The sequence below is a fragment of the Acanthochromis polyacanthus genome, chromosome 6, assembly GCF_021347895.1.
Source record: "Acanthochromis polyacanthus isolate Apoly-LR-REF ecotype Palm Island chromosome 6, KAUST_Apoly_ChrSc, whole genome shotgun sequence".
NCBI classification, from domain to species: Eukaryota; Metazoa; Chordata; class Actinopteri; family Pomacentridae; genus Acanthochromis; species Acanthochromis polyacanthus.
In genome coordinates, this window is record NC_067118.1 from 38,477,201 (window position 1) to 38,504,449 (window position 27,249).

Sequence of the window (27,249 nt, forward strand, 5' to 3'; positions counted from 1 at the left end):
CACAATAACAGGGTAATCGAGAAGAATGTCTCCCTTACAATCAATGGCTGTTCTCGTGTAAAATATATATTTCAAAATATCCCTATAATGTAAGATATAATGTAAGAATTATGCTTAAGTGAACAAATTTAATTCAGTCACACCAGACTACAGCTTGTTGTTATGATAAAACTAAATACAGAATCTTGAAATCCCTTACTGGGAGAAGAAGCTAACCAAGGTAATCAAACCTCACAAATCACTTTGGTCAATACAAATATGTTACCTATGCATAAGATTTTACATTCTGAAATTCTGATATTGCTCTGACATTAATTAGCAATATTAGATAGCAATATATAGAAATAATCTTTGAATTTTTGTTTATAAATTGTTAGAATGTTAACTTACATTTGAGGGGCCCAGGGCAAAAGTTAGAACCTCACTTTATTATTGATATTTAAAATATTAAAATGTCAAAGTAAAAGAGATATTTACCTACAGCAGCAAATAATACAGGTAGGTAGTGCTACAGCAAGCTAATATATAGCCCAACATTACTAGCTTACCATATAGTTAGCTGATGCGACAGCAAGCTAATATAGCATAACATTATTAGCTTAACATTATGTAGTGCAACAACAAGCTAATATGGCATTACACTGTTAGCTAAACAGATAGCTTGCTACAGCACTAAGCTAGTAGCTGGCTATTACAGCAGAGCATTACTAGCTTACCATACAGTTAGGTTGCTATAGCATAACATTATTAGCGTCACCTAAAGTCAGATAGTTTGGCTTTCAGACGGAAAATAATATTTTTTTATGGCTGGTTTGCTATTATGTCACTTTCTTATATGATGGTGTAGCCTACATAATATATGAGAAATGCAACATTTTTAGCTTCACATAATCAGCTAGTTTGCTAGTGCTACAGCAGGCTAATATGGCAGAGCAATACTACCTTACCATATAATTAGGTTGTGCAAAAGCAAGCTAATATAGCATAACACTAGCTTAACATGAAGTCAGCTACTTAGACAGGAAGCTAATATCACCCAACAATATCAGCTTAACACAGTTATGCAGTCTAACAAAAAGCTAGTATAGTATAACAGTATTGGCAGAACATATAGTTAGCTGGTGCGACAGCAAGCTAATATAGCGCTACAGCAAGCTATGATAGCACAACACTATTGGCTTAACCTAAAGTCAAACAGCTTGGCTTTCAGACAGATACTACATTTCAATGGCTGGTTTGATATCATGTTACTGTCTTAGATGATGGTGTACATAATTTAAGGGAAATATACCATTTTTAGCTTCACAAAGTCAGCTAGCTTACTTGTGCTACAGCAAGCTAATATAGCATAACATTATCAGTGTTAACCTTTTAGACAGTTAATATGTTTGCTCATATTTATTGATGTACGTGGGGAGCTCTTACTCTATGTCAAGCGGGCATTTTCCCTTAAGTCTCATATTTTAACATATTGTGGAAGACGTTTTTTACGGCTGAAAAGCCACATAAACATATATACTATTACTATCTAAACATAGATAAGGCCACTATTATCAGACGTGAAGTGAAAACTCGGTGTATGTAATGACCAGGGAGGTAACTATGGCGCTGTGACTATCCAAACATTTGCTCAAGCAGCATATTCAATCAGCTCAGTGGATGCACCTGACCGAGGCTACCTGTGCTGGTCCTGTTGTCATCCTGGGAACACTGCAGATGTTTGATGCTGACGTGAACACGAGCTGGATGAGTCAAACTTGCGTCAGACTTCGTCGTGACTTACCATAGTAATTTCTATGTCCTACGGGGGGCTGATTTATCCCACAACAGAGACACAACCACGTGGGAACCGGAGGTGCGGTCGGGTGCTTTTTTTTTTTTAAAACACATTTATTTCAGCTGAGCTGCAAAAACCTCGTTGAAGCGCCGAAGCGAGACAAACGATCGCCATAAATCAGCACCTGCACAGGTTAACGTGACTGTAGCGGCTAAACTTGTGGCAGGCGTGGAGCTCCTGCGTCAGACTTTACGCACTATGCGCCCTGGAAGCTCCGTGATTTCTCATCTCTTTGCGCGCAGAGATGTTGCATACGGAGCCAGTGCCTGAATGAAGACAGCGTTTACTCACGTTGGATTAACACTTTTACGCTGTTAAAACCCGCTGTGTCATCTGATTAAGGTAAGATTCACTTCCTTTCATGCGATTTCTCCATGTGATCAGCTTAGATTTGTGATATTTCCCTGATATGAATGAACAGTTTCGTGTTGTCGTGAGGCGGTTGCATGATTTACAAACGGAAAGGACTTGAAATGAGTTGATAGATCACCTGACAAATGATGATTTCGCCGCAACATTGACGGCGAACGTCGCTCAGTAATCCTCCGACGCGCCATGTGTGTCCAGAATATGGCTCAATTTAAAACAGATTCTGCGACTAATACAATTGTGTTGGTGCTCTTTGCGTCTCAGTGTTTGCTATTATTAGGTGAATGCTTTGACCTTGACAAGGCATCGGAGGTTGCATCCACGGAGAGAGTTCAAGCATATGGGCCTGTCGTGTCTGGAAGATGCCTGAACGCTTCCGAGCAGGTGCTGCTCTGCTCCTGTCACAACCAATGTGCAGCTCAAAATATTTAGTTGATCCTCTGTGTGGCTGACCAGACAGTTACAATGACACCATTTTCTACCCAGGAAATCTAAAATGTGCAGATGAGACAGTGTGTGATGGCTGCCTGATTGACAGTGCAATAGATCCCACAACAGAGCATCACCCCCAGCTCTGCCTCCCTCCTCCTGCAGCTCTGTCACAGCAGCTCTCTGTTATTTGCAACCATCCTTCAGGGGCTATCATGTCTGTCCATTTGTAATGCTGAGAGGAGAGAAGGGCGACCACTGATGCTGCAGGGACAGGATTTCAGGGGTTTTTTTTCTTTGCAGGAAGAGACATTGCTTAGCAACCACGAGATAAAAGTGGAGTGCATCTTTGCAGAGAACCTGTGCTGTTACATCATCAACACCAAACTGTCTGTGGAGAGTTGGGGATGTAGTTTCAGGAGGATGAAACAAGATCACACATCTGCTGCACAGACCCTCTGATCGATCGATATCTGTATTGGTAAATTTCAGATTACTGATAAATTAAAGCACTACTTCAGATCTGAGGCAGCCTCCTCTGTCTGTCTGTCATCACTCTGTGGTCTCTGAACTGTCTTTAAAGCAGAGACTGTATAAAGTGAACAAAAAACACAAGATATCCCCACAAACCAAGACACTATCTCCACTCAGAGACTGGAAACCAATAATAATGCCTTAAGACAGGGGTGTCAAACATGTGGCTTGCGGTTCCAAAAGCGACCAGCAAGAGGGTCCAATCCGGCCCACGGGAAACTTTACAAAGTGTAAAAATTACAGAGAAGACATGAACTGCAGATTGGAAATTTGTAAAACTATGCATTTTTAAATAATTTCTAGACCATTAGAAGTTGTTTTGATCATAAAGTAAAATACTAGATTGCTCATTGTTTTTTTTCTCATTTTTGTCATGCTTTATCTTGTTTTTGTTGTTTGACTTTTATAATTTTTAAAATATTTTTGCTGTTTTGTTTCCTTTTTGTCTCGCTTGTGTTTTTTGCCTTATTTTTTGTCATTTTCTGTTTTGCTAAATGCTTTGTGCCACTGTAGATACTCTGTGATCTGTAGGTGGTAATATGTAAATGAGAAATTGAGGCATAATGTTATTGAAATTGAACCTGTTTGTTCATAATGTTTTGTTAAAAGATAGTTCCTTACATTTGAGCATTTTCAAAATGTGCTTTTTTGCACTGAAACGAAGGAAAATTTGAGATTTAAAGGTTAATATACTCTGATTTTATTAGTGTAGCCCACTTGAGATCAAATAGGGCTGAATGCGGCCAATGAACTAAAGTGAGTTTGACACCCCGCTTTAAGATCTGGACCTTAGTGGACAATAAAAGTGCAAGAACAATGAAAGATTAAGAAACTAGAGAAGAACAGCAGACATAGCTGCAGGAGACAAACTGATCGATCTCGATCGATCCCGCATTAACAGAGGAGATAACTGAATCACTCCTATTTCTATTTAACATATTCAGTAATAGTCACACTTATTAATGAATGACAGGTTCTCGGCTATCACATACTGTTAAAACATTACATTTATAAGTTCCAAATATCGGTTATCTGCCTTTCTTGATCACCAATTATCCGCCTCGGTATCGACCCTGGAAATTCCATATCAGTCAATCCTTACTCCATAGTATCCACACCGGTCCATCAGCTTGTCTTCCTCTGGATTCATGCTAAGTTTCCTCCTCAGTTTCATGCCTTCTACTCCCTTCTGCATCCTTCAACAACAGCATCTCATTTCACTGTGATCCCCTCATATAATGACGGACTACTGAGGCAGAATCTGTGACACTGTCTTACACTGTATGTGAAGTCCTGCTGTCCCTGTAATGTGCCATCTGTGCCAGCACACACTGTGAACTCTGAAAGTTGAGGGCGTGCTGCTACGGCAACATCGAAAACTTTCACTTGCACACGACTGAAGGAGCACCGTCTGATCTGCTGTTTGTGTCCAGCAGGTCAGCATCATCCTCACTCATAAGTGGTAACTGGGTCAGTTTGCTGCTAACTATACCAGTGTTTCCATTCACTTTTAAAAGTAGGGCAAAAATATTGGGTCTTTCAGGGCTTCACTCCCCGCTTTAAAAACTGCAGTTTAGCCAAAAATGAAAAAATCACTTTTGTTTGCAAACAAGCTCATCGTAGCTTCACATCTCATCCAGAGTGTGTTCGGTGATGACTCAGTATTGTGCAGTTGGAGTCTGCCGTGAGAAAGGTCGCTGCTGTTCTGGGATCTGTGTCGATGCCTCTGAGCTGCTGCGTGTCGTGACTGCAGGACCGTTGAGGAATTTGATGTGCGTGCTACTGATTCGACCTCTGGATGGGCTTTAGAGTTTAGCCGGCTGGCAACTGTTCTTAAGAAGTCACTGCGAATACAAGCCCGGCTCTGATTTCAGCCGCTGCATCTGTTTTCAGATTAGAGGCCTTGTCTCCAGATCAAACACCTCCAGGGCTTCCACTGAGCAACTGGAGTGAAAAGTCAAAATTCTCACCCGTCCCACACAGCTAGACGAAAACTGGTCTTCCAAGTCTGCTTTCAGTCAGTTTCTGCTCCTGCAACGGCTCTTTTGGCATTTAACCGAGGTTGTCTGCGTCATTCTTTGTCAAGCTGACCTTTTAGTTGATTAGTTAATGTACAGCGAATGCTAACTTTATCTTTGTGTTTTCATACAATTTTCAAACGCCAGAATTCGAGGGTCGTGCATCTTGTAAATTTGAATTTTCATGCTTGAAGCTATGAATTTTAATTTTCCTTGTAAAGAACTAGATCTGCAGTGTTTACTGGGTTTCCCACTGTGCTGTATAGCAGAGGCAGACCAGTAAAAAACAAAGACCACCTCTGCAAACATCATAGAAGAGCGGAGGTGCTATTTCACTCAATGAACTGCATATATTTAAAGAGGAACAGCAACTATTTTACTCATCAGTGTTTACACTTCTTGGGAAGTACGACTGGGTCAATATATAATTGAGGGACTTTTGAAGTCCATGGGATATATCTTGCATGCGTTTTTACTCAAAGTAAAAAAAGTGAATGTCTTATTTTCATTATAATCATGCCTTTACAAATTCCATAATTATTATGGAAACAATCACAAATTAATAAAAAATGACTGGATATCATTAAAATGTCAGCTAAATAACCACCCAAATTTAATAACAACCACCGTCTAATTAGCTAAACAATAATAAAATGAGCTGATTCAAAATAGTTTTGATTGTGTTCTTTTTATTAAGTTGAGATAATCATGACAGATATTTCCTTTTTGGCAATATATCAAATTTTATATGAAAAATAACCAATTTTATCTGCGTCTGAGAAATCACTTTCAATTAAGTTCCCCATTACAAAAACACCTCTCTAGGAAGTGTGTTGATTCCAGATCACATGACCTGCTTCACATGATGTCATTTCCTCCTGAAGAAAAGACTGGCCAGACTCCAAGGCTTTCTGACTTATTTAATATAAAGTAGTGTGGATTTATGACATGACAACAAGTTTACTGCAATATATTTAGTAATAACTTTCAATTTTTACTAAATTGTATGTATAATATTTAGAAGAATCTTTGTGTGAAAATGTCATGTGGTGTTTGGTTACAGTTGATGTTGATTTTAGGCCTGAAAACAGCAAAACTATGAACTATGACACCTGTCAGCTATGTTGCAAAAAATCCTGCAATTATATATTGACCCGACTGCATTTGCAGAAAACATTTTGTTGATTCTGTGCAAAACTTGATGAATTTTTTAGATTTTTTTCTCAAGTGATGCCACACAAAAACCTTGCATCATCTCTGCTGGAGGGATCAGCTACTGATTGTAACGCATCTGAATCTTTGACCAAACTGTCAGCAGTTGAGTTGCACTGTGCATAATGAAGGATTCAGGCAAAGAAGAAAAGACAGATTTAAAATATTAAAAAAGAAATCTCTGCCCATGCTGCAGATATTCATGCTTTTTTAACTGACAGTGTGACAGTAGAAAATGCAGTGTTAAATCACTGAAGCGCTTGTTTGCTCAGCTTTTAACTGTAAAATCCTAATTTATGCAGGAGAATCAGACCTTCTGGATACACCAGCTCTTATCCTGCATTGTGATCTACACCAGTCTCCCCTCGAGGGAAGCATAACACACAGGATTGTGCAGTTATTAGTGGATTTCTGGCCTCTGAAAACTTAACACATACCAGAAACCCAGGCAGTTTTTCTCTTTAGGGGAAAAAAAAGCCAGTTAATTCAGGAGAGTTGAGCAAAAAATGCTAAAACAACCCGTGGACAAGATGTCTCAGCTGATGTGTGTGCACTCAGAAAAAAACTATAAAGAATAACTGATGAAATCTGTGCTCGGAGGCTTTAGGTTTACTGCTTTGGATTCTCCTGAGGCCAGTAGTCACACAGGCAGGCTGCTGTTCATGCTATTCACATGACTTAACTTTAGGATAACGGGCTCTGCTGTGAGATGGATTGTAGTTGAATCTGTGTATCTCATTCAGTGTAATGAAGTGGATTACTCAAATACCTTTTGGCTCTAAAGTGCTGCTGTTTTTTTTTTTACTACTTTGGCTTCTAGTAAATCAGCTGAACCAAAGTGAATAAAGTCACTTCCTACAAGTCTGGTCCCACAGATCTTTCCTTGTGATGCTTTGAAGAGCTGCAGCTGATCCATGAAATGGGTTTTATGATTATTATTATTGATTAACTTAGAATAAAAGGGAAATGGATTCAGTTTAATTTCCTTAGAAGACTGTGAAATCCAACATTGGAGCAACTGCAGATAACGGAGTTCTTGGTGTTTTTACAAGAAGATCAGAAATGAAGAAAATCAAGAAAAAAAAACTAATTTTCAATCAGTCATCTGTCTGAAAGTTTTGTCATTTAGTTCAAAGTTTCCAATTTTGTTTGAGACCAAAAGAAGAAATCAATTAGAGAAAAATCTGGATTTTGTTGGTTGAAGCAGAAAATGACCTGAAATTCTTCCCAAGCACCAAAAAATTCTGTTTCTTTCTCTTCACAGATTTAAGAAAAGCCACCTTGCTGTTTTCCACCAATCAGGCTCTCCTCCCTTTCCTTTGATCACCTTCTCCTCTGAAGGAGCTCCCATCTCGCCGCCATGCCAAAGAACACCAAGGTGACCCAGCGGGAGCACAGCAATGAGCCGGTCACTGAGTCTGTGGCCGACCTGCTGTCCCTGGAGCACCCCATGGACTATAAGAGCAGCCAGATGAGTATGGGTCTGAGTCCAGGCTCCACGGCTCCAGGAAAGGCCCTGCTGCCTTCCCCCGACCCGGATGCCGAGGACGGCCGGCCGGCGTGGAACAACAAGCTGGAGTACATCCTGGCCCAGGTGGGCTTCTCCGTTGGTCTGGGAAACGTCTGGAGGTTTCCTTACCTGTGCCAGAAAAATGGAGGAGGTAGGTGGAATTTGGCAGATTTTAGCACTTCAGTGTCTGTTTGAATGAGAGAAAGCTGAAAGTCTGGCAGAGACGAGTGTGTAGAGTATTGTAACACTTCTGGATTTGGATGCCAGCTCTTAATTGGACCACCCGTCATGAACGTGTCCAAGATACTGAGTGTCCATAAGAAATACTGGGCTGTTAAGAAACAGTTGGGTTTGTTTTTTTTAAAGCAGTTCTCTAAAATCATCCAAGTGAGTGGCCAGATGAGAGTATTTAATTTAATGACAGCTAATAGTTCAGATGTTATCCCTCGTTTGCTACCTCACAGGCTGCTCCGGGATACTGTGTGCATCTGGCAACTATTTGTTCTAAACATTTCGTCACAGTTATCTGTAACTAACTGAATGATATCGTATTTCACTTTATGATCAAAATGACAAAAGTCAGACCAAAAAAAGACAAAATATTTCAAAAATGAAACACAAAGCAGCAAGAAATGGACAAACGACACAAGTGAGACCAAAAAAAGACACAAAAAACAACAAATAAAGCAAAACACAAAATGACAAAAATAAGACAAAAAACACAAGTCAGACAAAAAAGAAACATAAACCAACAAAAATGAGAAACAAAACAACAAAAACATGAGACAAATGACCAAAGTCAGACAAAAACCAAGCACAAAATGACAAAAGAACAATGAACAATCTGGTAAATTTACAGTTTTACAAATTTATAATTTGCACATTCGATCTGCAAACAATGACAGATGTTAAATATTTTGATAGCTTAGATTGCAGCCTGGTTTAAGTGGTGAAACATGAGAATACAGAATACAGTACTGATCAGGTGCAACCTCTAAATCCATCTGCCTAAAGCTGTATTTAAATGTCAAAGTAACATCTATATGAATGCAAGAACCCAAAATCTCTGCAGAACATTTCATTATAACGATATAATCAAGGCTGTTCACTTCATTTGCAAGTCTTCTTCGTGTTGTTAGACCAGGAAAGAATCCACTTTGAATCTTTCACTTTAACCTTTTTATTTAGCGGTTTTAATTGTTAGACGTTCAGCGTGAGTTTTGCAGGGCAATTTGTTGTTTTGCTGCAGAACATCATTGCTGAAATTCGCTCATCCAGTCTTTCTTTAGGGCAATTTCTACTTTAAATAGACCAACCAAAACTGCTTGTGATCTGTATAGAACCTGATTTGGAGTCAGGCTGTTGATATGTGAGGAAGTATCATCAGCATAAAATAAAAAGACATTTGAGTACCGAGTTGGAAAGCAAACAATATTTAACAGCAGTGAGGTTTGAATTGGATTTAAAGGCTCCAGCAACCACATTTTACAGACAGATATGATTTGAGTCAGTGCAGCACAGTGTTGCTTTTATATCCAGAGAATCCTCAGCAGCAGATCTAAAGTGCGGCTGAAGGACGATGTTATCCTCCAGGATGTAGTTGTGAGCTGACTTGTGACTGGAGGGCTTGGGACAGACGAGACAGGCTGAATATAGGTTGATAGTTGTTCCGGTCACTTGTGTCATATCAGATGAAGTCAAAAAGTACAACTTAAGACAGCATTTTTGTCCCAACACAAACTGCTCTTTGTAAGTCAGAGGAGCAGAAACCTGAACATTTTTAGGTTTGGTAGTGTCTACAGATACAGACCCGTACCCATAGCCTGTGGCCTACAGATACGGCACTTTCCATTTGCCAGACAGATACGGACCCGTACGCGAGTCTCGCAAGTCAAGAAGCTGCTAACCACTGCAAACTGTTGAAAGGTAAGCAAAGGTTAGGGTTAGGGATAGGTTTAGGGTCCGTACCTGTAGTACCGATGCTACGGGTCCGTACCGCTAGCGTCTACCAGGAGTCACGTGACCAGATCTCGCGTATCTGATTGGCAAATGGAAAGTGCCGTATCCGTAGGCTACGGGTCCGTACCTCTAGCAACTACCTTTAGATTTAGACGAGCTCCAAGACGAGGTTATTTCCATTCATCAAGATATGATGCTGTGAGATCCTCAGGATTATTCTTTATTTGCTTTTTGTGCAGATCTCTCAGCCGTATCTAGCCGGTATTATGATTTCCTGGTATTATGATGAGATGAGAGGCCAGTGGCGATGACTAGGATGGAGCAAGTGGAAGAGTAAATTCTGATTACAGACAGACTTTGTTGGTGCCTCGTGTGGGAGGTTTGTGTACAGAGGCTATTTGAAATGTGCGATAGCAAAGATGAATATGTATGCATTCGCACACTTTAATCGGTGTGAGAATATAATTGTGTGCAGTAATGAGTGCATAAACCACTGAATCCTGACTGGTGGGAGGTGCTGCTTTGTCTTGTCTGGGTTTGTCCAAGAGATGTGAACAAACTGTCTCTGTCTGTCCATCCTTTGACATTTATTGCCTGTCATTCAGGGTTTATAGTAAAATTATTGTTTATTCTTTGAGTTTTTTTGTGAAGACTAATGCCAGGGTTATGTACCTCACCAGCAAAATTACTCTGACTTACAAATAAATTATTTACACACTTATTTTGTGTGTTCTTGTTTGTGTCTCCTTTTGAAAGCAGAGTGTCCAGTAAACCATTATACTGTAAAAATAATGGAACAACAAAGATTATGGCTAGACCAGCTTGTAGCTTTAATGTTCTTAATGAAGCTGCCGATCAATTTCCTCTGAATACACTCTGGGACCAAACAAAATAACAAATGCAATCTACTTACAGAACAAAATATTATCATATAAAAAAGACAGTGACCAGTGGCACAAATTACAACACAATAGAATGGAAATATTGTCTAAATAAATATATTGACAGGTATGCAAATGAACAAACGAGAACAGCCTGGTAAAAAATTAAATGCACTGAAAAAATGAACTTTTCCGTTTCGTTAAATTAAATATAATAATTGGCAAAGTTATAGAAACAAGAATTCATTTACATGTTGAACACAAAACTAGTCAAAACTCTAAAGTCTGTCAATCTGTCAGCAATAAATATTGTAATACATCAATATTTTTACTGATAGTAATTTATTCTTTCACAATGTAGCACTAAAAATGACACCAACTTACTATATTGAATCTGATAGAAATGTCCCTATAATTGTCAGATATTTGTGGGGGGGTTGTTTGTTTGTTCACAGTTTTTGAATTTGACAATGTCCACTATCTTATAAAATATGTTTTTCTGGCACCTACAATGCTAGATCTTCATTTTTCTTTTTTCTTTCTTTCTTTCTTTCTTTAAAAATTAACATATCATAATGACTGTCACAGCGATCTTCTGTCATGTATTTTGTACACAATATTTTTTCTTTTTGATAAATCGGGGCTCTCTCTCAAAAAAAAAAACCCTTCTTCAAATACGTCCTGAGTCTTGAAAAAGCCACAGTTACTATTCTATCATCAGGTCCGTCCAAAAGACCCACATACTCAAATGTGACTTTTCCTGAAATTTAAAGTGTTTTGCTCGTTTAATTCCTCAGTCATGTCATGATAATCTGCTTTAATCAAGACTGTTTGCATTTAGAAATAAGAACAGCTGTCAAATATAAAAAGATTCATTCTCATCCTATTGTGTATAAAAGACCAAAATAAGCTACATGATGACCCGTCTAGGAGTGTGTAACCCTGTGAGGTGTAATTCATACATGAATTCTCCACTATTTTGGCTGAAGTGCAACATTTCCAAGCATAAACAGAAGCAGCTACCTGGACTGTTTATTCTCTCTCCTGGCTCACACATTGTGTTTGTCTCTGTTCTGTGTCTCTGCTGCTCAGAATAGACATCAAAAATCGGTGAAAATAGACCTGAGCACAACCACGGCCGCCTGTGACGGTCCAGATGTAACAGAACGCTGTGTTCCTGCCTTTGTTTCCTTTGTCTGCCGCTACCTCTAATAGCCACTCACCATGTTATCACAATTTTTGAAGGGACTCAAACATCACAGTCATTTGGTTTTCGTCTGCGGGGGGAAAAAAACAAGCCGCAATTTCTGGCTGTCCTTACGCATCCTCTCTGGCCTGGGATGGGTTTGTCACCATGGAGCCTCTTCGGTTCTTGACGTAAGCAGGACTGGACGTGACTTGTTGCCTGTTGCTGCCTGCTGCTCTGCTCTGTCCCTTCTGTGGAGAAATAAAGGGGAATATCTGACAAAACGCTGGATTGGAGGAAGAGGAAGGCAAAAAAAAAAAAAAACATGAGAGGGAAAAGAGAGAGGGAGTAGAATCAAAGTGTTGGAAGAAAAGATTCCAAAAATAGAACCTCAGTGCTTCACAATGAGCTGTTGTCCTTCACTGTGTGTGGATTTCAAACACAGAGCAAGCAAACACTCAAATAAAATCGGATATTGCGGTAAATGTTCTTCCCTTTTGCCCGTTCTCTGTCTCAGGTGCCTACCTGGTGCCTTACTTCATCCTCCTCCTCCTCATCGGCATCCCCCTGTTCTTCCTGGAGCTGGCGGTGGGTCAGAGGATCAGACGTGGAAGCATCGGGGTGTGGAACTACGTCTACCCTCGGCTGGGGGGCATCGGGGTTTCCAGCCTCATGGTGGGTGTCTCGCATCATTAGCATCACCTTAGTCCCATTTTGCAATAGTACATAATTATATCAGGTTGCATGGTGTCACTGTGTGTTATTTAGTGGCTGTCACTGTGAGGCTATGGCCATGTTGGCGGATCTGTCAGGATTTATTTAGGTGCACTGGTGCATAGCATATTTTCAGTTAGACTTAGACAGACTTTATTAATCCGTGGAGGGAAATTCTGCTGTTCCAGCAGCTGGGTATTGAGCGCGGGGGTAAGCAATAAGACAGCATAGAATATTAGGGTCAGGTATAGCAAGATAAGATGAAATAAAATGAGGTAAGAATATCGAAAATATAGTATGGAAAAAATGAATAAAATATACAAGACTGATATAGAAATGTGCAAATGACATAAGTAGGTGCAGATGAGTTAACAGATATGATGAATTGTGTTAGAATGTGAAGTGTATGTAAAGTTATTTTTGAGCTTTTAAATTATTCTATTTAATTTTTTTCATTTCTATTTTCATCCTCCTCCCTCTAGAAGCTTTCATAGCCTCCAGTATTCATGTTTTTGTCACTTGGTCAGAGCTCCAGACTCATTTTTGCAACATTTTCTGAAAAAAAAATACCCAAAATTTGTCATAAAAGGAAAAATAAAATAAGGGGTGGAATGAAACTGTGTGGTTTTATCTACATCAGCTGTTTTTTTTTCATTTTAAATGGCAGTATGATGTTGATAATGGTAACTTATTTGTAACAAACACAGCGATATTGGTTGACTCTTGGATAATTTTCTGTTTTCAATAATATTTTAATCCTACTTCGATTCATCGCAGTTTCACTGAACTGTTTCTCTCACGGTCAGTATCAGGAATAATTAATGCTTCGTAATGTTAGTCACATCGATGTTCAGTCAGACATAAAATACACAATCTAAGGACACGGTATCTTTACTCTAATTGGAAAATTAAGATTATCAAACACATTTTTACAGACAAACAAATGACGGAAAATTAGTTATAAAAGCATGAAATAAGGAGTGAAAATGTCAGATTTACCCAGAATGCTTTTCTATACGCATTTTAAATGACAACAAAATGTCGATTATGGTGATTTCATTTAATATCTTAGTTTAACCAAACAAAATGACATTTACAGTATTTATCATGTTTGTGCATTCTGTTCGAATAATATTTATATTTAAGTACAGCTGAGGATGATGGGAGCGTTGGTTTTTGAGATACTCGGTCCTAAACCACAGCAGAAGAGCAAGTGAAAGCAAAAGTTCATCTTCTGTCTTCCAGATTTCCAATAAAGGTTGAGACGTTTTAATTAAAGCCACAAATGCCCTTGTTATTGTGGCAGTGGAAGAACAATTAGAGGATCAGCTAAAGTTGAAATGATCCATCCTGCAGGGATAATGAAATTTCATGACCGTCCATTTAATAGTTTGAGCTGAAACATTTCAGCGTGCGTTGAGCCAGTGGACTTTATTATTAGAATTCATTATCAAACCTCTGTAGGAATGAAATGTGGCTGTAAAATAGTTCTTTACATTCACAGTCATCTGCAGTTCCTGTTCATTTTGAAGCAAAGCAGTCTGAGCATTTCTTCTTTATTTTTTCTCACTATGAAAACTTCCCTTTGTATTCAACATGAATTAAAGATGACTGCTTGGGTCATGAAAAATGGGAGGAATAAAAATCTCACTCTCATTTCCCTTTAAATTAAGGAACTTGTTCCGTAAACACTTCACTGCCTACCTTGATTTATTTATGATCTACTAACATTTGATGTCTTATTGTTAGTGGAAAAACCTGTCACATATTTTTTCCACCTTGCAGTAAACCATCAGGACTGTAAAGCAATAAATGAAGCTACTATTAGAGAGGATGCATGCCAGCCAAAGGCTATTTTAGTGGGTTCACAAACTGACAGCACACGTGCTCTTACAACTGGTTTATCACTGATCTGTAAATAATTGATGAGTTTCTAATTTATTAAGGCAGTTTATTGAACAGTCTAGCGCGGTGCTGTATTTATTTTAGATCATGATTATAGCAGCCTGTGATTGTTAGTTTAGGACTGAGTCCCGTTTTCTGCATTAAATGCTAGATGTGAGGTTCAAAGACAGCTAACGTTCTGTATAATTCACCCTGCTGGACTCTCTCTGCCTGCTCATATTACTTCATGAGCGACACGCAAAAACCGGCGCTGATCACTGTCGTAATCTGTTCCCATCATCAGCAGGAGTAGTGACCCATCATGTCCCCATCCCATCAGCATCGCCAGCTTAAAACAGGCAGTCAGCAGCTGAGTCTGTCACCCAGTGATCCACCGCATCTGCCTTTCTGTTTTGTCAGTCATCGCCACAGCCATTTCATCAATCCAGTGGAAAAGAGGGGTGGAGAGGCCTGGCCGGGGGCAGTGAGGCGTGTGGCAGCTCGGATATGGCAGAGGTGGATTCAGCAGCTATAAATACTCCTCATAGAGGACCCCAGCCTTGGTGCTGAGAGCAAACAGCTCAATAATTCATATGTACTCGACTTAAGCTGTGTGCTCGGTGTCTGAGCCGTGACTCAAGAAAATGCGTTCAGCTCGGCACAGTTTGTCCCCCGTGCTGTTTGTGTTTGTGTGATTGTTTTTCAGCAGTAAGAATCGCTGTTCTCTCTCTCTGGTTTCTCTTCAGGTTTGCGGTTTCGTGGGCCTCTACTATAATGTGATTATCGGCTGGAGCATCTTCTATTTCTTCCAGTCTTTTCAGTATCCACTGCCTTGGGCTGAGTGCCCCATCGAGAGGAATGGAACCCAAGCCAGTGAGTCCGCAGCACAATGTACTAAACAAGAGAGGAGAGTAAAACAGAAACATACGCCGAATAGCTTTATGTAACGCTCTCAACGTCATGTCAGGGAAAAGTGAACACTGCAGAATCTTGCAGCACAACTCCATATTCAGCGAAGACTCTCAGCAGATGCAGACACGGAGGCATTATGCAGGGCTCTACTTAAAGCTGCAGAACGTGTCTTTGCATTGAGTCTCTGCAGTTGAGCGGGAGCGTCTAACAGAGAAGCATTTGTGCTGCCTCTGTATCTGGGAGCTCTTTTGGCGAGGGTTGTCAGACGGTTTGACCTGGCCGGCAGCGTCCGTAGCGCGAACGGCTGCAGCTGGTAGCCTGAAGTGGAGACACAGGCAGGTTCTGGCAGAGAAAAGGGCATCAACTTTCATTAGTGTGAGAGGGCAGGATGTTGACTCTGCTCATGATTATAAATTCGGCTGGGATGCTGCAGAGCCTCAGATAGGATTTAGCTGAGCTCTCTGCAGAAGTGGAAAGTGCAAGAACTACGTGCTTCTACTCTGGTTATGCATGATTATGAAACATGCACTGTCCTTGATGATGGTTTTCATTATCAGTTCATCTTCTGATTAGTTTCTAAATTAACCATTGTGTCAGGAAAAAAAGGTTGGAAAAGATGCAACTATTTGGCAGTTTTTAAAGAGTTGCTGATTAATTTAATGGCTATTGAGTAGTTGATTACTAATTTTTTGATGTGTTTTTAATGCTTTTAGCTTTTGATAGCTGCAGTAGCAATAGACTAGTGGATATGCAGTTATATGGGATGTGCCTTGAACAATTAGGCTACCAGGCAACCTGATAAACATATTATTTATGTCAAATATTGATACTAAAGAGTAGAAAAAACTCAGCCCATGAAGAGAAGATTTCAGAATCAGAATAAGAAAAGCCTTTATTGGCAAGTGAGTACGCAGAAGGAATTTGCCTTGGTGTATCGAGAGCAGTACCTAGCAACAACAACAAACGGTAAAAGAATAAATTAATAAATCTAAATCTGAGAATTGGAAATAAGAAATGCTATATGTACAATAAGTATAAGAAGTACTGGGTAAAGTAAGAGTAAATAAAGTACTGTGTAAAAATATAACAAAAGTTTGTCTAAATCAGGGTAATAAATTAGAATATTATTCAATTTCAACTCTTATCCAATGCAAATAAACCTATTTTATAAGAATTTTAAAGAAACAAGTGGCAATGCTTGCATTATCTCCCTGCATTGTCTTGTTTCAAGAAAATGAGCCTTTTCTATATAATCCAAGAGTTTCTATAGTTTAATCTGCTCCTTCTTGACCAGCAACAGCATTAAAAAGCTGCTTTTATATGAATGGAGCAACAGTAACATTACAATTCATTAGTTACTTTCCATGACTGGCTGTTTACAAATGCATTAACCCGACAGAAAGAATTCATAAAACGCTGAATGTGAATCCACTGTCAAAACACTGTTGATGCCATTTCCCTCCTATTCTTTGTTTTTGTTGCAGTCGTGGTGCCAGAGTGTGAGAAGAGTTCAGCCACCACTTATTTCTGGTACCGTCAGACTCTGAACATCACCAGCACCATCGACGACACCGGCGGTCTCAACTGGAAGATGACTCTGTCCCTGCTGGTTGCTTGGATCTTGGTCTGCCTGGCCGTCATCAAGGGCATCCAGTCCTCTGGGAAGGTACGAGCCTCCAAACGGCAGAGATTAACACTCTGCATTTAATCCTATGCAATACAGACTCCATATAAAGGCAACAAATCTCAGCAAAATTTAATCAATGATTCGTCCTCATCAGTGGGTGTTTTATTCACTTTGATTCCAGACAAAGGTAAGAGATGCTAAGCCTCTCGTTGCCACTTGCCTATTTTAAGCTCTCCTCTATGTTATGGAAGAGAGGCCATGCAACATTAATAAGCTTAAACTGATCCAAGCACAAACTGGTTCAGGATGCAGATGGAAAATTCTCAGTTTGGCAACAACTGTAACAACATCCTGTAGTCTCGATCTCGAGAGTGAGTCACGTAGCGCAGCCTACAGTCTCAATAGCAAAACACACAACAGAGCTGATCGCCAAGGCCTGACACACTTTTTTAAACACTAACCTTAGTAATCCAATTATCACAGTCAGTGCTGCAATGATTCCCTCAAGTGCTGTCGGAAGAATTTTTTTAATTATTTTTTTTATTTCAAGGACTTCACATTTGATAGGATTTCACAAATTCGGTGCCAAGCAAACACAAAGAGTGTGTGTGTGTGTGTGTGTGTGTGTGTGTGTGTGTGTGTGTGTGTGTGTGTGTGTGTGTGTGTGTGTGTGTGTGTGTGTGTGTGTGTGTGTGTGTGTGTGTGTGTGTGTGTGTGTGTGTGTGTGTGTGTGTGTGTGTGTGTGTGTGTGTGTGTGTGTGTGTGTGTGTGTGTGTGTGTGTGTGTGTGTGTGTGTGTTCTCTTGTACTTGCTGCATTGTGAGTACCATTTTCTGCATTTAACTATCAATGTGAGGACATTTTTACAAAGTGAGGACATTTTGGCCGGTCCTCACTTTGAAACAGCCATGTTTGAGGGTGAAGACTTGTTTTTAGAGAACAGGTATGAATTGAGGTTTGGTTAGGGTAAGGATTAAGTTTAGGCAATCAGTTGTGATGGTTAGGGTAAGGCTCTAGGAAATGCATTACGCCTATGGATGTCCTCACTAAGATAGAAGTACAAACGTGTGTGTGTGTTCGGTTGCACTTCATCCTGCATGTGTGAGGTCTCAGAAAGCGTCTCCATGGCAACGCTGTCTCCCTCTCATAGGTGATGTACTTCAGCTCCCTGTTCCCGTATGTGGTGCTTCTCTGCTTCCTGGTCCGAGGTTTGCTGCTGAAGGGAGCCGTGGACGGCATCGCTCACATGTTCACCCCCAAGGTGAGAGGAAATCAATGGGGATGTTTCAATAAAAGGAAAAAATGGTTGATTCTTTTGCCTCGGTGGGATTGGGGGATGTTTTCAGAGTAAAAAAAAATAGTAGTTTGCTGTGATTGTAAAGAATGGAATCAGAATCTGCTTTAATGTCAAGTATGTACACAATATACAAGGAATTTGGTTTAGACTGTTGATGTGACTCCAGGAATATGGAAAAGAGAATAAGAAAACAACTACAGAAAAAATAAAATGAAAATTCAATTTATAAAAATATATATATATTCAGATATTTACACATCTATTAAAGAATACATCCTCCTGAGTACCAAAGGGAAAAGCATCTTTCAAAATTTTACTTTTTTTTTGTTTTTCTTGCCATTTGGAGCTAAACCAACTCACAACGTTTCTCATTTCCTGGTAGGCGACTTTTGCTGCAGTCACCATTTTGTCTCAGCATTAAAACAAAGTTCCCATTTTCCCACTCAATCTCAAAACGTCGTTGGAAAGGCCAGGATGTCCTCTATTGAACACATCAGGTTTTAGCAGGGTAGCTCAAATGAGTCAAAAGATTATAGATAAAAACAAATGTCCAGTACAGAGGACATAAATGAATGGGCTGGGTCTCAGGAGGATATACACAGTAGTGCAAAATGACAACTGCTAGAGTGAGAATATAGTGTAAAATGCAGAGACTACTGTTAATAGTGCAAAAATATTGTACAGGTGCAGTACTGTACAGAAAAAAACGTCAGCAGTATTTTAGCTGCGATTGGCTCAGCAGTTTAGTAGGGTAAAAACGCAGCGGGCTGCAGAGAAAATCTTAATCTCACTCACGCCACAGTGCTGCTGACACTGTAAGTGACACTTTATCTTTGCAGGCTGTTCAGCTATGAGTGTGTGACGATTTCAGCTTCACTCCTTCAGATCCACCCACAGCAAAATGTAATTAATATCCATGTTGTCAGAGATGGGTTGATGTCTCCCTCTAGTGGTGAATCTGTGTGATCACAACAGCATAACCAAATACTGTGAACAAATTGCAATTACATTATTGTCCTCACATGACTGTGCAGCTTTGGATAATTTTGTTGCTGGAGTACCCCTGCTAGTAAATGTGAAAAAAAAGAAGCGTAAATGACAAAGTCTTTGGAATACGTGCTTTTGCTCTGGTGCTATATTTTGGCTTCAGGTCATGAGAGATCTGTTGAGGCTGAGGGTTTACCTCAAGCTGGGCTATGTGAGTAAATGTGTGCACTGCTCTGTTATTTGTAAATTTTAAATAACTTAAATAAAGAGAGATAAGGACAGATCAGGTATACTGTCTGTACAGCTTTTTTAGTTCCCTGAGGGTCTGTCATGACAAATCAATGTTGCATAAACAGCAGAAAATTTCAGAAACACATTCGATGCTGAGTTACAGAAGAGTGTAAAAATGTCATGTTCAGTCCAGCTGTGAAAAAATTAGGTGTTAAATTCCAATATTTCTGTAATGGTGATTTACTGTCACTTTAATCATGTGTTAAAGGAAGACCATATGGAATATATATAGTATATTATTGTTCAGGATCTTTCTAAGAGGATAAATGACATTAAAAATGACTGAATTGTCACTATTCGAAGCATCTGTTTTCTCTTGTCTCCTGTCCAGCTGGAGAAGATGTTGGAGCCGCAGGTGTGGAGAGAAGCGGCCACACAGGTTTTCTTTGCTCTGGGTCTCGGCTTTGGAGGCGTCATCGCTTTCTCCAGCTACAACAAGAGAGACAACAACTGCCACTTCGATGCAGCGCTGGTCTCCATCATCAACTTTGTGACGTCCATCTTGGCCACTTTAGTGGTGTTTGCCGTCCTAGGGTTCAAAGCGAATGTCATGAACGAGAAGTGTGTCGTCGAGTAAGTGTGCCACGCTGAAGCAAATGTCAGTTGATCAGTTTCTCTTTGGTTTTACTGTTGTCTTTACTCACTAATGTCTCCTTGTTCTCCACATCTCCAACTGTCCATTAACAGGAATGCAGAGAAGATCCTGGGTTACCTGAACACAGGTGTGCTGAGCAGAGAGCTCATCCCTCCTCACATCAACTTCTCCCACCTGTCGGCCCAGGACTATGCAGAAATGTACGGAGTCATTAAAACGGTGAAGGAGGACAACTTTGGCCAGCTGGGCCTCGATGCTTGTGTCCTGGAGGACGAACTCAACAAGGTCAGTGGGAGGAACCTCACAGAAATGAGAATCATTAATCAGAGAAGTGTGGAATATGACAGACAAGGTGGGGATAAAAACATCATTATAGAAGAGTGAATAGTTTTAAATATGTATATATTCACCATAGGATGATTTTGTGAATGATCAAATCTTATACGATCATAGTACCACATGTGGTCCAGTTTCGTAGTGCTGATCGTGGTCTTCCAAAGCTCTATAGGCGATTAATGTTCTTGGTGTCGGTCATCACTGTGTATAAATTAAAGGTCTTCATACTTTCTAGAGCTGCTTCTGCTAACTTTAAACTCTCTCAGCAATGAGCACCAAAGTGCACCAAATGTCCTCGTATTGAATGCATCAGTGAACACAAGAGTATTCAAGCACTCCCAGCGTCTGAGGAACAGAAGACCCAGTGGTTTGCTTTTCTTTTTGATGGCAATGTCACAACAACAACGGAAGAACCCTTTGTCTCAGCGTGTTATACAGCTAATGTGCCATTAGCTTCGATCATATGCCCACAGATCAGAGCTCTATGGAAACTGTAATGACATCCTGAGATGATGGAGATCTTAAGACCAATTAGAAACTAATAACCAAAGATTTTCATGTCGCCTATTGCACCTCAGTGCAACCTAAGTTTGGCCGATATTTTCATCTGTTCACTACAGCGTTCTCATTCACATATTTTTCTGCTTTTGTTGTCAGACAACAGAATGAGTAGGAAGTAGTGACTAAAACACAGCCCATTAACATGACACCTTATCCAGCAGCCACTTCAGAGCCATTTAGAAGCAGAAACCAGACTGTAACTTGTTTTGCATATTTTCATTTTCGTCTATGTTGGATATGTTTGAACTTTAAGTGCAGTCTGCCATCTAAAGTCTCTATAAGCTCATCACATCCATAGCTGCTCTATGATTAAGGAACCTAGCAGTGAATGCTAACTGGGTGATTTCCCATATAGCGATCATTCATTTCCAGCTCATGAGCCACCTCTGACTATCTTTCTTCCATCCCCCAGGCGGTTCAGGGCACCGGCCTGGCCTTCATCGCCTTCACTGAGGCCATGACCCATTTCCCTGCCAGTCCCTTCTGGTCCGTCATGTTCTTCTTCATGCTGATCAACCTGGGCCTCGGTAGCATGATCGGCACCATGACCGGCATCACCACCCCCATACTGGACGCGTTCAAGATCCGTAAAGAGATCCTGTGTGGTGAGTCTTCATTGTCCAGGTTGCTTCTCGTATCTGCTGCATCTTTCTCACTCTGACCGGATGTTTCTTCTTCTCTCCCTCAGTGGTTTGCTGCATCATCGCCTTCCTGTTAGGCCTACTGTTTGTGCAGCGTTCAGGGAACTACTTTGTCACCATGTTTGATGACTACTCTGCTGGTTTGCCTCTCACTGTGGTGGTGATCCTGGAGAACGTCTCTGTAGCCTGGATCTACGGCACAAAGAGGTAACTTGACTGGATATGTAGAGTGAAGTCACATGATGAGTTTTCAGGACACTGTTTGAACTACAGGCAAGTGAAAGTAAAAAATGGAAATCAAGTTAACAAAGACAAGGAAACAAGCAGACGGTGGCTGAATGTCCAGGAGTCAAAAGGATAACCGAAGAACTAATCCAAAAACACAGAATCCAAACAACCACAATTTCCAAAAAGGTTCAAAAACACCAACCAGGTGAGCACATGAAACACAAGCAGCAAAAGCAGCAAATCATGCAGGTAACGGGGAGTACAAAAACCTCAATACACAAACCAGACAGAGACGAGGTATACATGGAGAATCACGTTAGCATCAGGCAGATTACTATCAGGGTGGCTAACAAAAGACTAGCAAAGTAAGATGCAGGACTATATATACACAGGAACCAAAAAACAAAGGTAAAACTAATTATATCAATCAAAAAAGGAGGGAAAACAGACAAAGGGAGGAAGTAAGACACCAAAAACACACAAGGACAGGGAATGTCAAAATGAAAGAGGAAATAAACAGAACAACTTTAACACTTTGACAGAGAGCTCTCTAAAAACCAGCCAGGTGGCCTCATTTTTAAATATTTATAATCACTTCTTCATTCAAATCTAAATATTTAAACAGCATAGACAAATTATTCGACACATCAACCACTGTTTAATAGCACCGTTGCATAAACTACACTGGCTGCTTCATGTTTTTTTCTTGCATTTTGTGTTTTTGCTGTGGTTGAGTACAGCACATAGTTAAATGGTGTCTTTGCTGGTGCCACCAGATGTTGATGTAATGATGTCATATTCAATCAGGAGTCTTTATTTTAAATATTGACCAGATGCTCCATGCTCTTCCTGTAGATGACTTCAAATCTGCTCTGTGCAGTTTGACTCAATGTCTGTACAAAATAGGCTATTAGGTGTATTTTTAGTGGAGAACAGTGGAGAGCGGCTTCTATGAAGAGCTGCAGCACATCTGGTGGAATCCCAAGCATTATGTAGCTCCTGTAGCCACATCACAGCTGGATAGGAGTGCAGGTGTCACTGCTGTGTTTTAGCAGTCAGTGATTCGACATGACAGCTAAATGGAACTGAGCCATCATGGATTTTATAGTTTACAGCTGTGATTTTCCTTTATTTGATGTTTGTTCATAGTTTTATTTGCTAACCCTCTACCTCCCCTCAGGTTCATGCAGGACCTGGAGGACATGCTTGGTTTCAGGCCGTATTCCTTCTATTACTACATGTGGAGATACGTGTCCCCTGCTGTCTTGGTGGTGCTGATTGTGGCTACCGTGATCGAGATGGCCGTCAGTCCTGCAGGATACAACGCCTGGGTGGAGTCTGAGGTCAGTTCCCAGCTGTGTGTGTTTGTAGGGTACAGAAAGACAGAAACCAGTCTTGCAAACTCCTGGTTTGCAATGTTGTCATCAATCAGAAGCATGTTTAAAGGATGGAACAGACCTTTCAAATTTGGTTCTGATGTAGCCATTTGCAGTTGAACTCAGTCTCCCTCCTCACCTCTTCTTGCCTCTCCCCTTTTTTCATACACCTTTGTCTTTTTTTGCCGACTTCTTACTCCCAAACTCTTGTTTTTAGGGCTCAGAGCGTTTCCACAGCTACCCTCCCTGGGCTTTAGCTATGGCCTACGCCCTCATCGTGGTCGCCATGGTGCCTCTGCCCCTCGTCTTCATCGTCCGCCACTTCAACCTGATCTCCGACGGCTCCAACAAGCTGTCCGTCTCCTACCGCAAGGGCATGATGAAGGACATGTCCAACCTGGAGGAGCAGGACGAGCAGCGCTTCATCCTCAGCAAGAACCCCAGCGAGGCTCCCTCCCCCATGCCGGCCCACCGCGCCTACCTGGGCCCCGGCGGCACCCAGGAGATGACCAACACCAACTACGGCACCAGCACCAAGACGGGCTACCAGAACATCGGCTCGCCCGAGTCCGAGCTATGATCCACTGAGCTCATCGATCTTCCCGTCCGTTAAGCCCTGCTTGAAGAGAGGGAGAGGGAGGAAGTCAAGAGGGAGAGAGAGAATTCACTTGCAGCATTCATCACACCTTAACCCCCAGAGCTAAATCCCTCAATTCCCCTCTTTCCTGCTCCATCGCTCCTCACCTGTGGTTGTTCCCTTCTCGCCTGTCGCTGGAGCCGTGCTGCTAATGGCATGTCAGTCCCAGCTGGGATGAAGGGATCATGGGAATGTGAGTCCCAACTAACATGACGGCCTGTTTTTTTCCATCTGTGGAGGCATTAGAGGGAGGGACGGACAGGAACAAAGAAGCGAATGAAGTGTAGAGAAGTCTTCTGTGGGCTTAGATACGGGTTTTGTTTGGTAATGAGCTCTGGTTGAGTTTGATGTGGGTGCAATGCTGAAACGCTTTACATTGTACTAATTTGTGCTTCTTCCGATTCATTTGGAGAGGATTGTTATTGGTGGTTGACGGGATGGAAGGAGACTCACTCGTTGTCCTGATCTACATCACGGTATGAGAACATTTCTCATCTAGAAAACAAAACAATTACAAACACAACCATAAAAGTGTCATAAGTGGTAGTATAAACAGTGTTACAAGCACATTCTAATGAGCTTATTGTGCCTATCATGCATCAGCAATAATAACCAGTCACAGTAGGATCCTCATGAAGCTGTGGATCTCCTTCTATCTCTATGCTCCCACTGATGTAGAATACTGTACATATGTGTTGTGCTATAGATGTCACCGTAAAATCGCGCATATACACTGCAATACTGCGAAACAACAGGAGGCAGCTTCTTGCCTCTTTCATTCCACAGAAGCACAGACGTCTGCTATCGTTGAGAGCATCTCTGAGCCTTAACACAGAGCAGCACTTTTTCTTTTAAACAGCCCTTCAGTTGTTGCCAGCAGCACTGCACACATCCCTGTTCCAGTCGCGGCTGGCTCAGACAAAGCTTTTCCATTTTAATCAATCATTTTAATCAACCGTTTCCATTTTAATGAATGCCTTAGAAGGGCAGCGGGAGCAAGCAGAGCGGCTCGTGCTTGCAAGTTTTCCGCGCGCAGATGTGCAAATGTGTCAATGTGTTGTCCGAAACCAGAGCTCCCGGTGACCCTGCCGGTTTAAAAATAGAGCCGCGTTACCCAGGGGAAGCCGTGGCAACGCAGCATAGATACAAATCCCTTCTGATGTGAAGGAGGGAGAGGAGAGAAGACACCTCGCTTTGTCTGCTCCACCTGCTCAGCTGTTTGTTCAGCCAGACGGAGACATTTCAGGCCCGACGTGGATGTCTCTCTCTGACTGAATGAGAGGTTCACTGCCGTACCGTGCAGGATTAATCATGCCTCATCCCTGAGAGGATGACATTTAGGTTTTACTGTTGTACATTCCTCAAATTGTGACCACTATGTAGAATTCCATGAGCACTACAAGCTACACTTGGATGTCTTTTTCGTGAACCGAGGTGTGAAACAGAAGCCTTTTTCTTTTTCTTTTTCTTAAAATGTATAATCTCGTATGACAGTGTGTGTTTAGGGGTATCATGTGGAAACGTACCGTGATATAATTGTGTGGAATAAGTGGTAATATTTGGTTTTCACCACTGGGGGTCTCTGCTGGCCAGCGGAGGAGCCGGTGATTCAGGCCCCTCCCTGAGAGGAGACCAGTACTTCAGACTGAACAGATGTGATGTGAAGCAGTCAGTCACATTGTTTCGTGCCTGAACAGCATCTGTGTTGTTGGTTTGCCTTATGCTTTTGTCATATTTTTATGTTGTTGTCGTCGTTGTTGATTATTTAGTGAGTTTATTACGTAGAGTTTGGACCAATGTTTCATCTCGTCCACTTGAGCACTTTAATTAGGTAGAGACCCTGGAGTAGGTTGTTAAGAATAAGCTTGAAAAATTATATATATTTATGTATACAACAAGGGGGCAGCTAGGCATCTATATGATAGAAAATATGAATGACCATGAAAGTTACAAGACTCAAATGAATCACAAGCCAAGAATTTCAAGGTTCTTATTTTATGTTCTTCCAGAAGATATATGATCACATTAACGATAACAAAGTTAGCGTTTTAAAAGGTCATCTACTGGCATGTTATGAAGTTAAATTCTGCCCCAATGCAGCACTGAATCTAAATGTACCACTTCCTCTGGTAGGTTTTACTAATTCATGTCCTGTTTTTCCGTAATGTAAGTGCAGAGCCTTCCCTATGTTGTGGTCGTTCTGTATGGTGTGGTCATATAGCCTCTAAGACACTGAAGCTCATTTCAGGCTACAATAAGTCGTCACATCACTACAGTGACTGTGCTAAATTGCTTAGTAAATATATTCCAGCGCTCGATTTAAGGCCGAGAGGTCCGGTCGCCCAAATGACATTTTTGGGCCACCAACATACGTCAATTTAGACATTTTAGGAGGCAAAATCAACTTTTAGTGCCAAAAAATTAATCCCAGTTTTTTGTTTTTTGTTTTTTTGGGGGGGGGAATCCAGTTCCTCCTCCACGTCAACTTGTTAGCTGGAGCCGCCGAGCTAATCACTGATCGCTGGGCAAAGTGTGCCTTAAAACCCCCCCACGGCCGTGAAAGTCACCCACGAGATGAGCAGCGCATTGTCTGAGCTCCTAGCGGACGACTGGGACATTGACAGCCGGAACAGGTCCGGTTTGTCCCGGGCAGATGAGTTGCGAGGAGCGGCAGGTGTAAGCCGAGCAGCTAGCGGGGGATAGCTTAGCCAGCCGGGGAGTCTGAGCAGTCTGTGGACCGGGGATGAGAAGCAGCCGGCGGACCTGCTGAGTTAAAAATGACAGCTCCGGTGGCTTGTGCTTTCTGTTCGCGTTCGCGGTGCTCAGGCTCAGTTGGTGCCTGTCCTCCGGATGCCGCCACATCACATTCTCACGGTTTTACAGTCTCGCGGACTTCCCGCGAGATGTTAACGACGGTTAACATCAGTGACAATAAAGTGTTCAAATTTGAATTAAGTCGCGGAAAATCCGCGGATCCGTGGAAAATTGCCTTCCCTGAAACTTGGATTTGGAGGTCAGTAGCCCAAATCAAAATATTTGGGCCCCTAACCAGCGTGTTTTTTGTCATTTTGGTCGCCAAAATCAGGTTTTTAGTCCCAAATGGCGACCTGGGCGACCGTCTAAATGGAGCGCCTGTATTGTAATGATAAATTGGTCCAATTTCCACAGAATCTACCACAAAACTCCCTCAAAATCATTTTCTCCTTGACATTTAAGGATTTGTATGTTG

The 27,249-nt window shown here is 41.2% G+C and overlaps 1 protein-coding gene across 1 annotated transcript; it reads left to right on the top strand.

Annotated features, from left to right (window-relative positions):
- The first annotated feature begins 1,738 nt into the window (after nucleotides 1-1,738).
- slc6a17 (solute carrier family 6 member 17) lies at nucleotides 1,739-26,576 on the top strand. Its single transcript, XM_051949896.1, has 12 exons — nucleotides 1,739-2,179; nucleotides 7,664-8,060; nucleotides 12,453-12,610; nucleotides 15,280-15,406; nucleotides 16,930-17,111; nucleotides 18,222-18,332; nucleotides 19,978-20,219; nucleotides 20,334-20,526; nucleotides 21,551-21,743; nucleotides 21,827-21,986; nucleotides 23,188-23,350; nucleotides 23,601-26,576. The coding sequence occupies exons 2-12, from the start codon at nucleotides 7,760-7,762 to the stop codon at nucleotides 23,961-23,963; spliced, it is 2,193 nt and encodes a 730-aa protein (XP_051805856.1). The 5' UTR covers nucleotides 1,739-2,179; nucleotides 7,664-7,759; the 3' UTR covers nucleotides 23,964-26,576.
- Nucleotides 26,577-27,249: the final 673 nt, after the last annotated feature.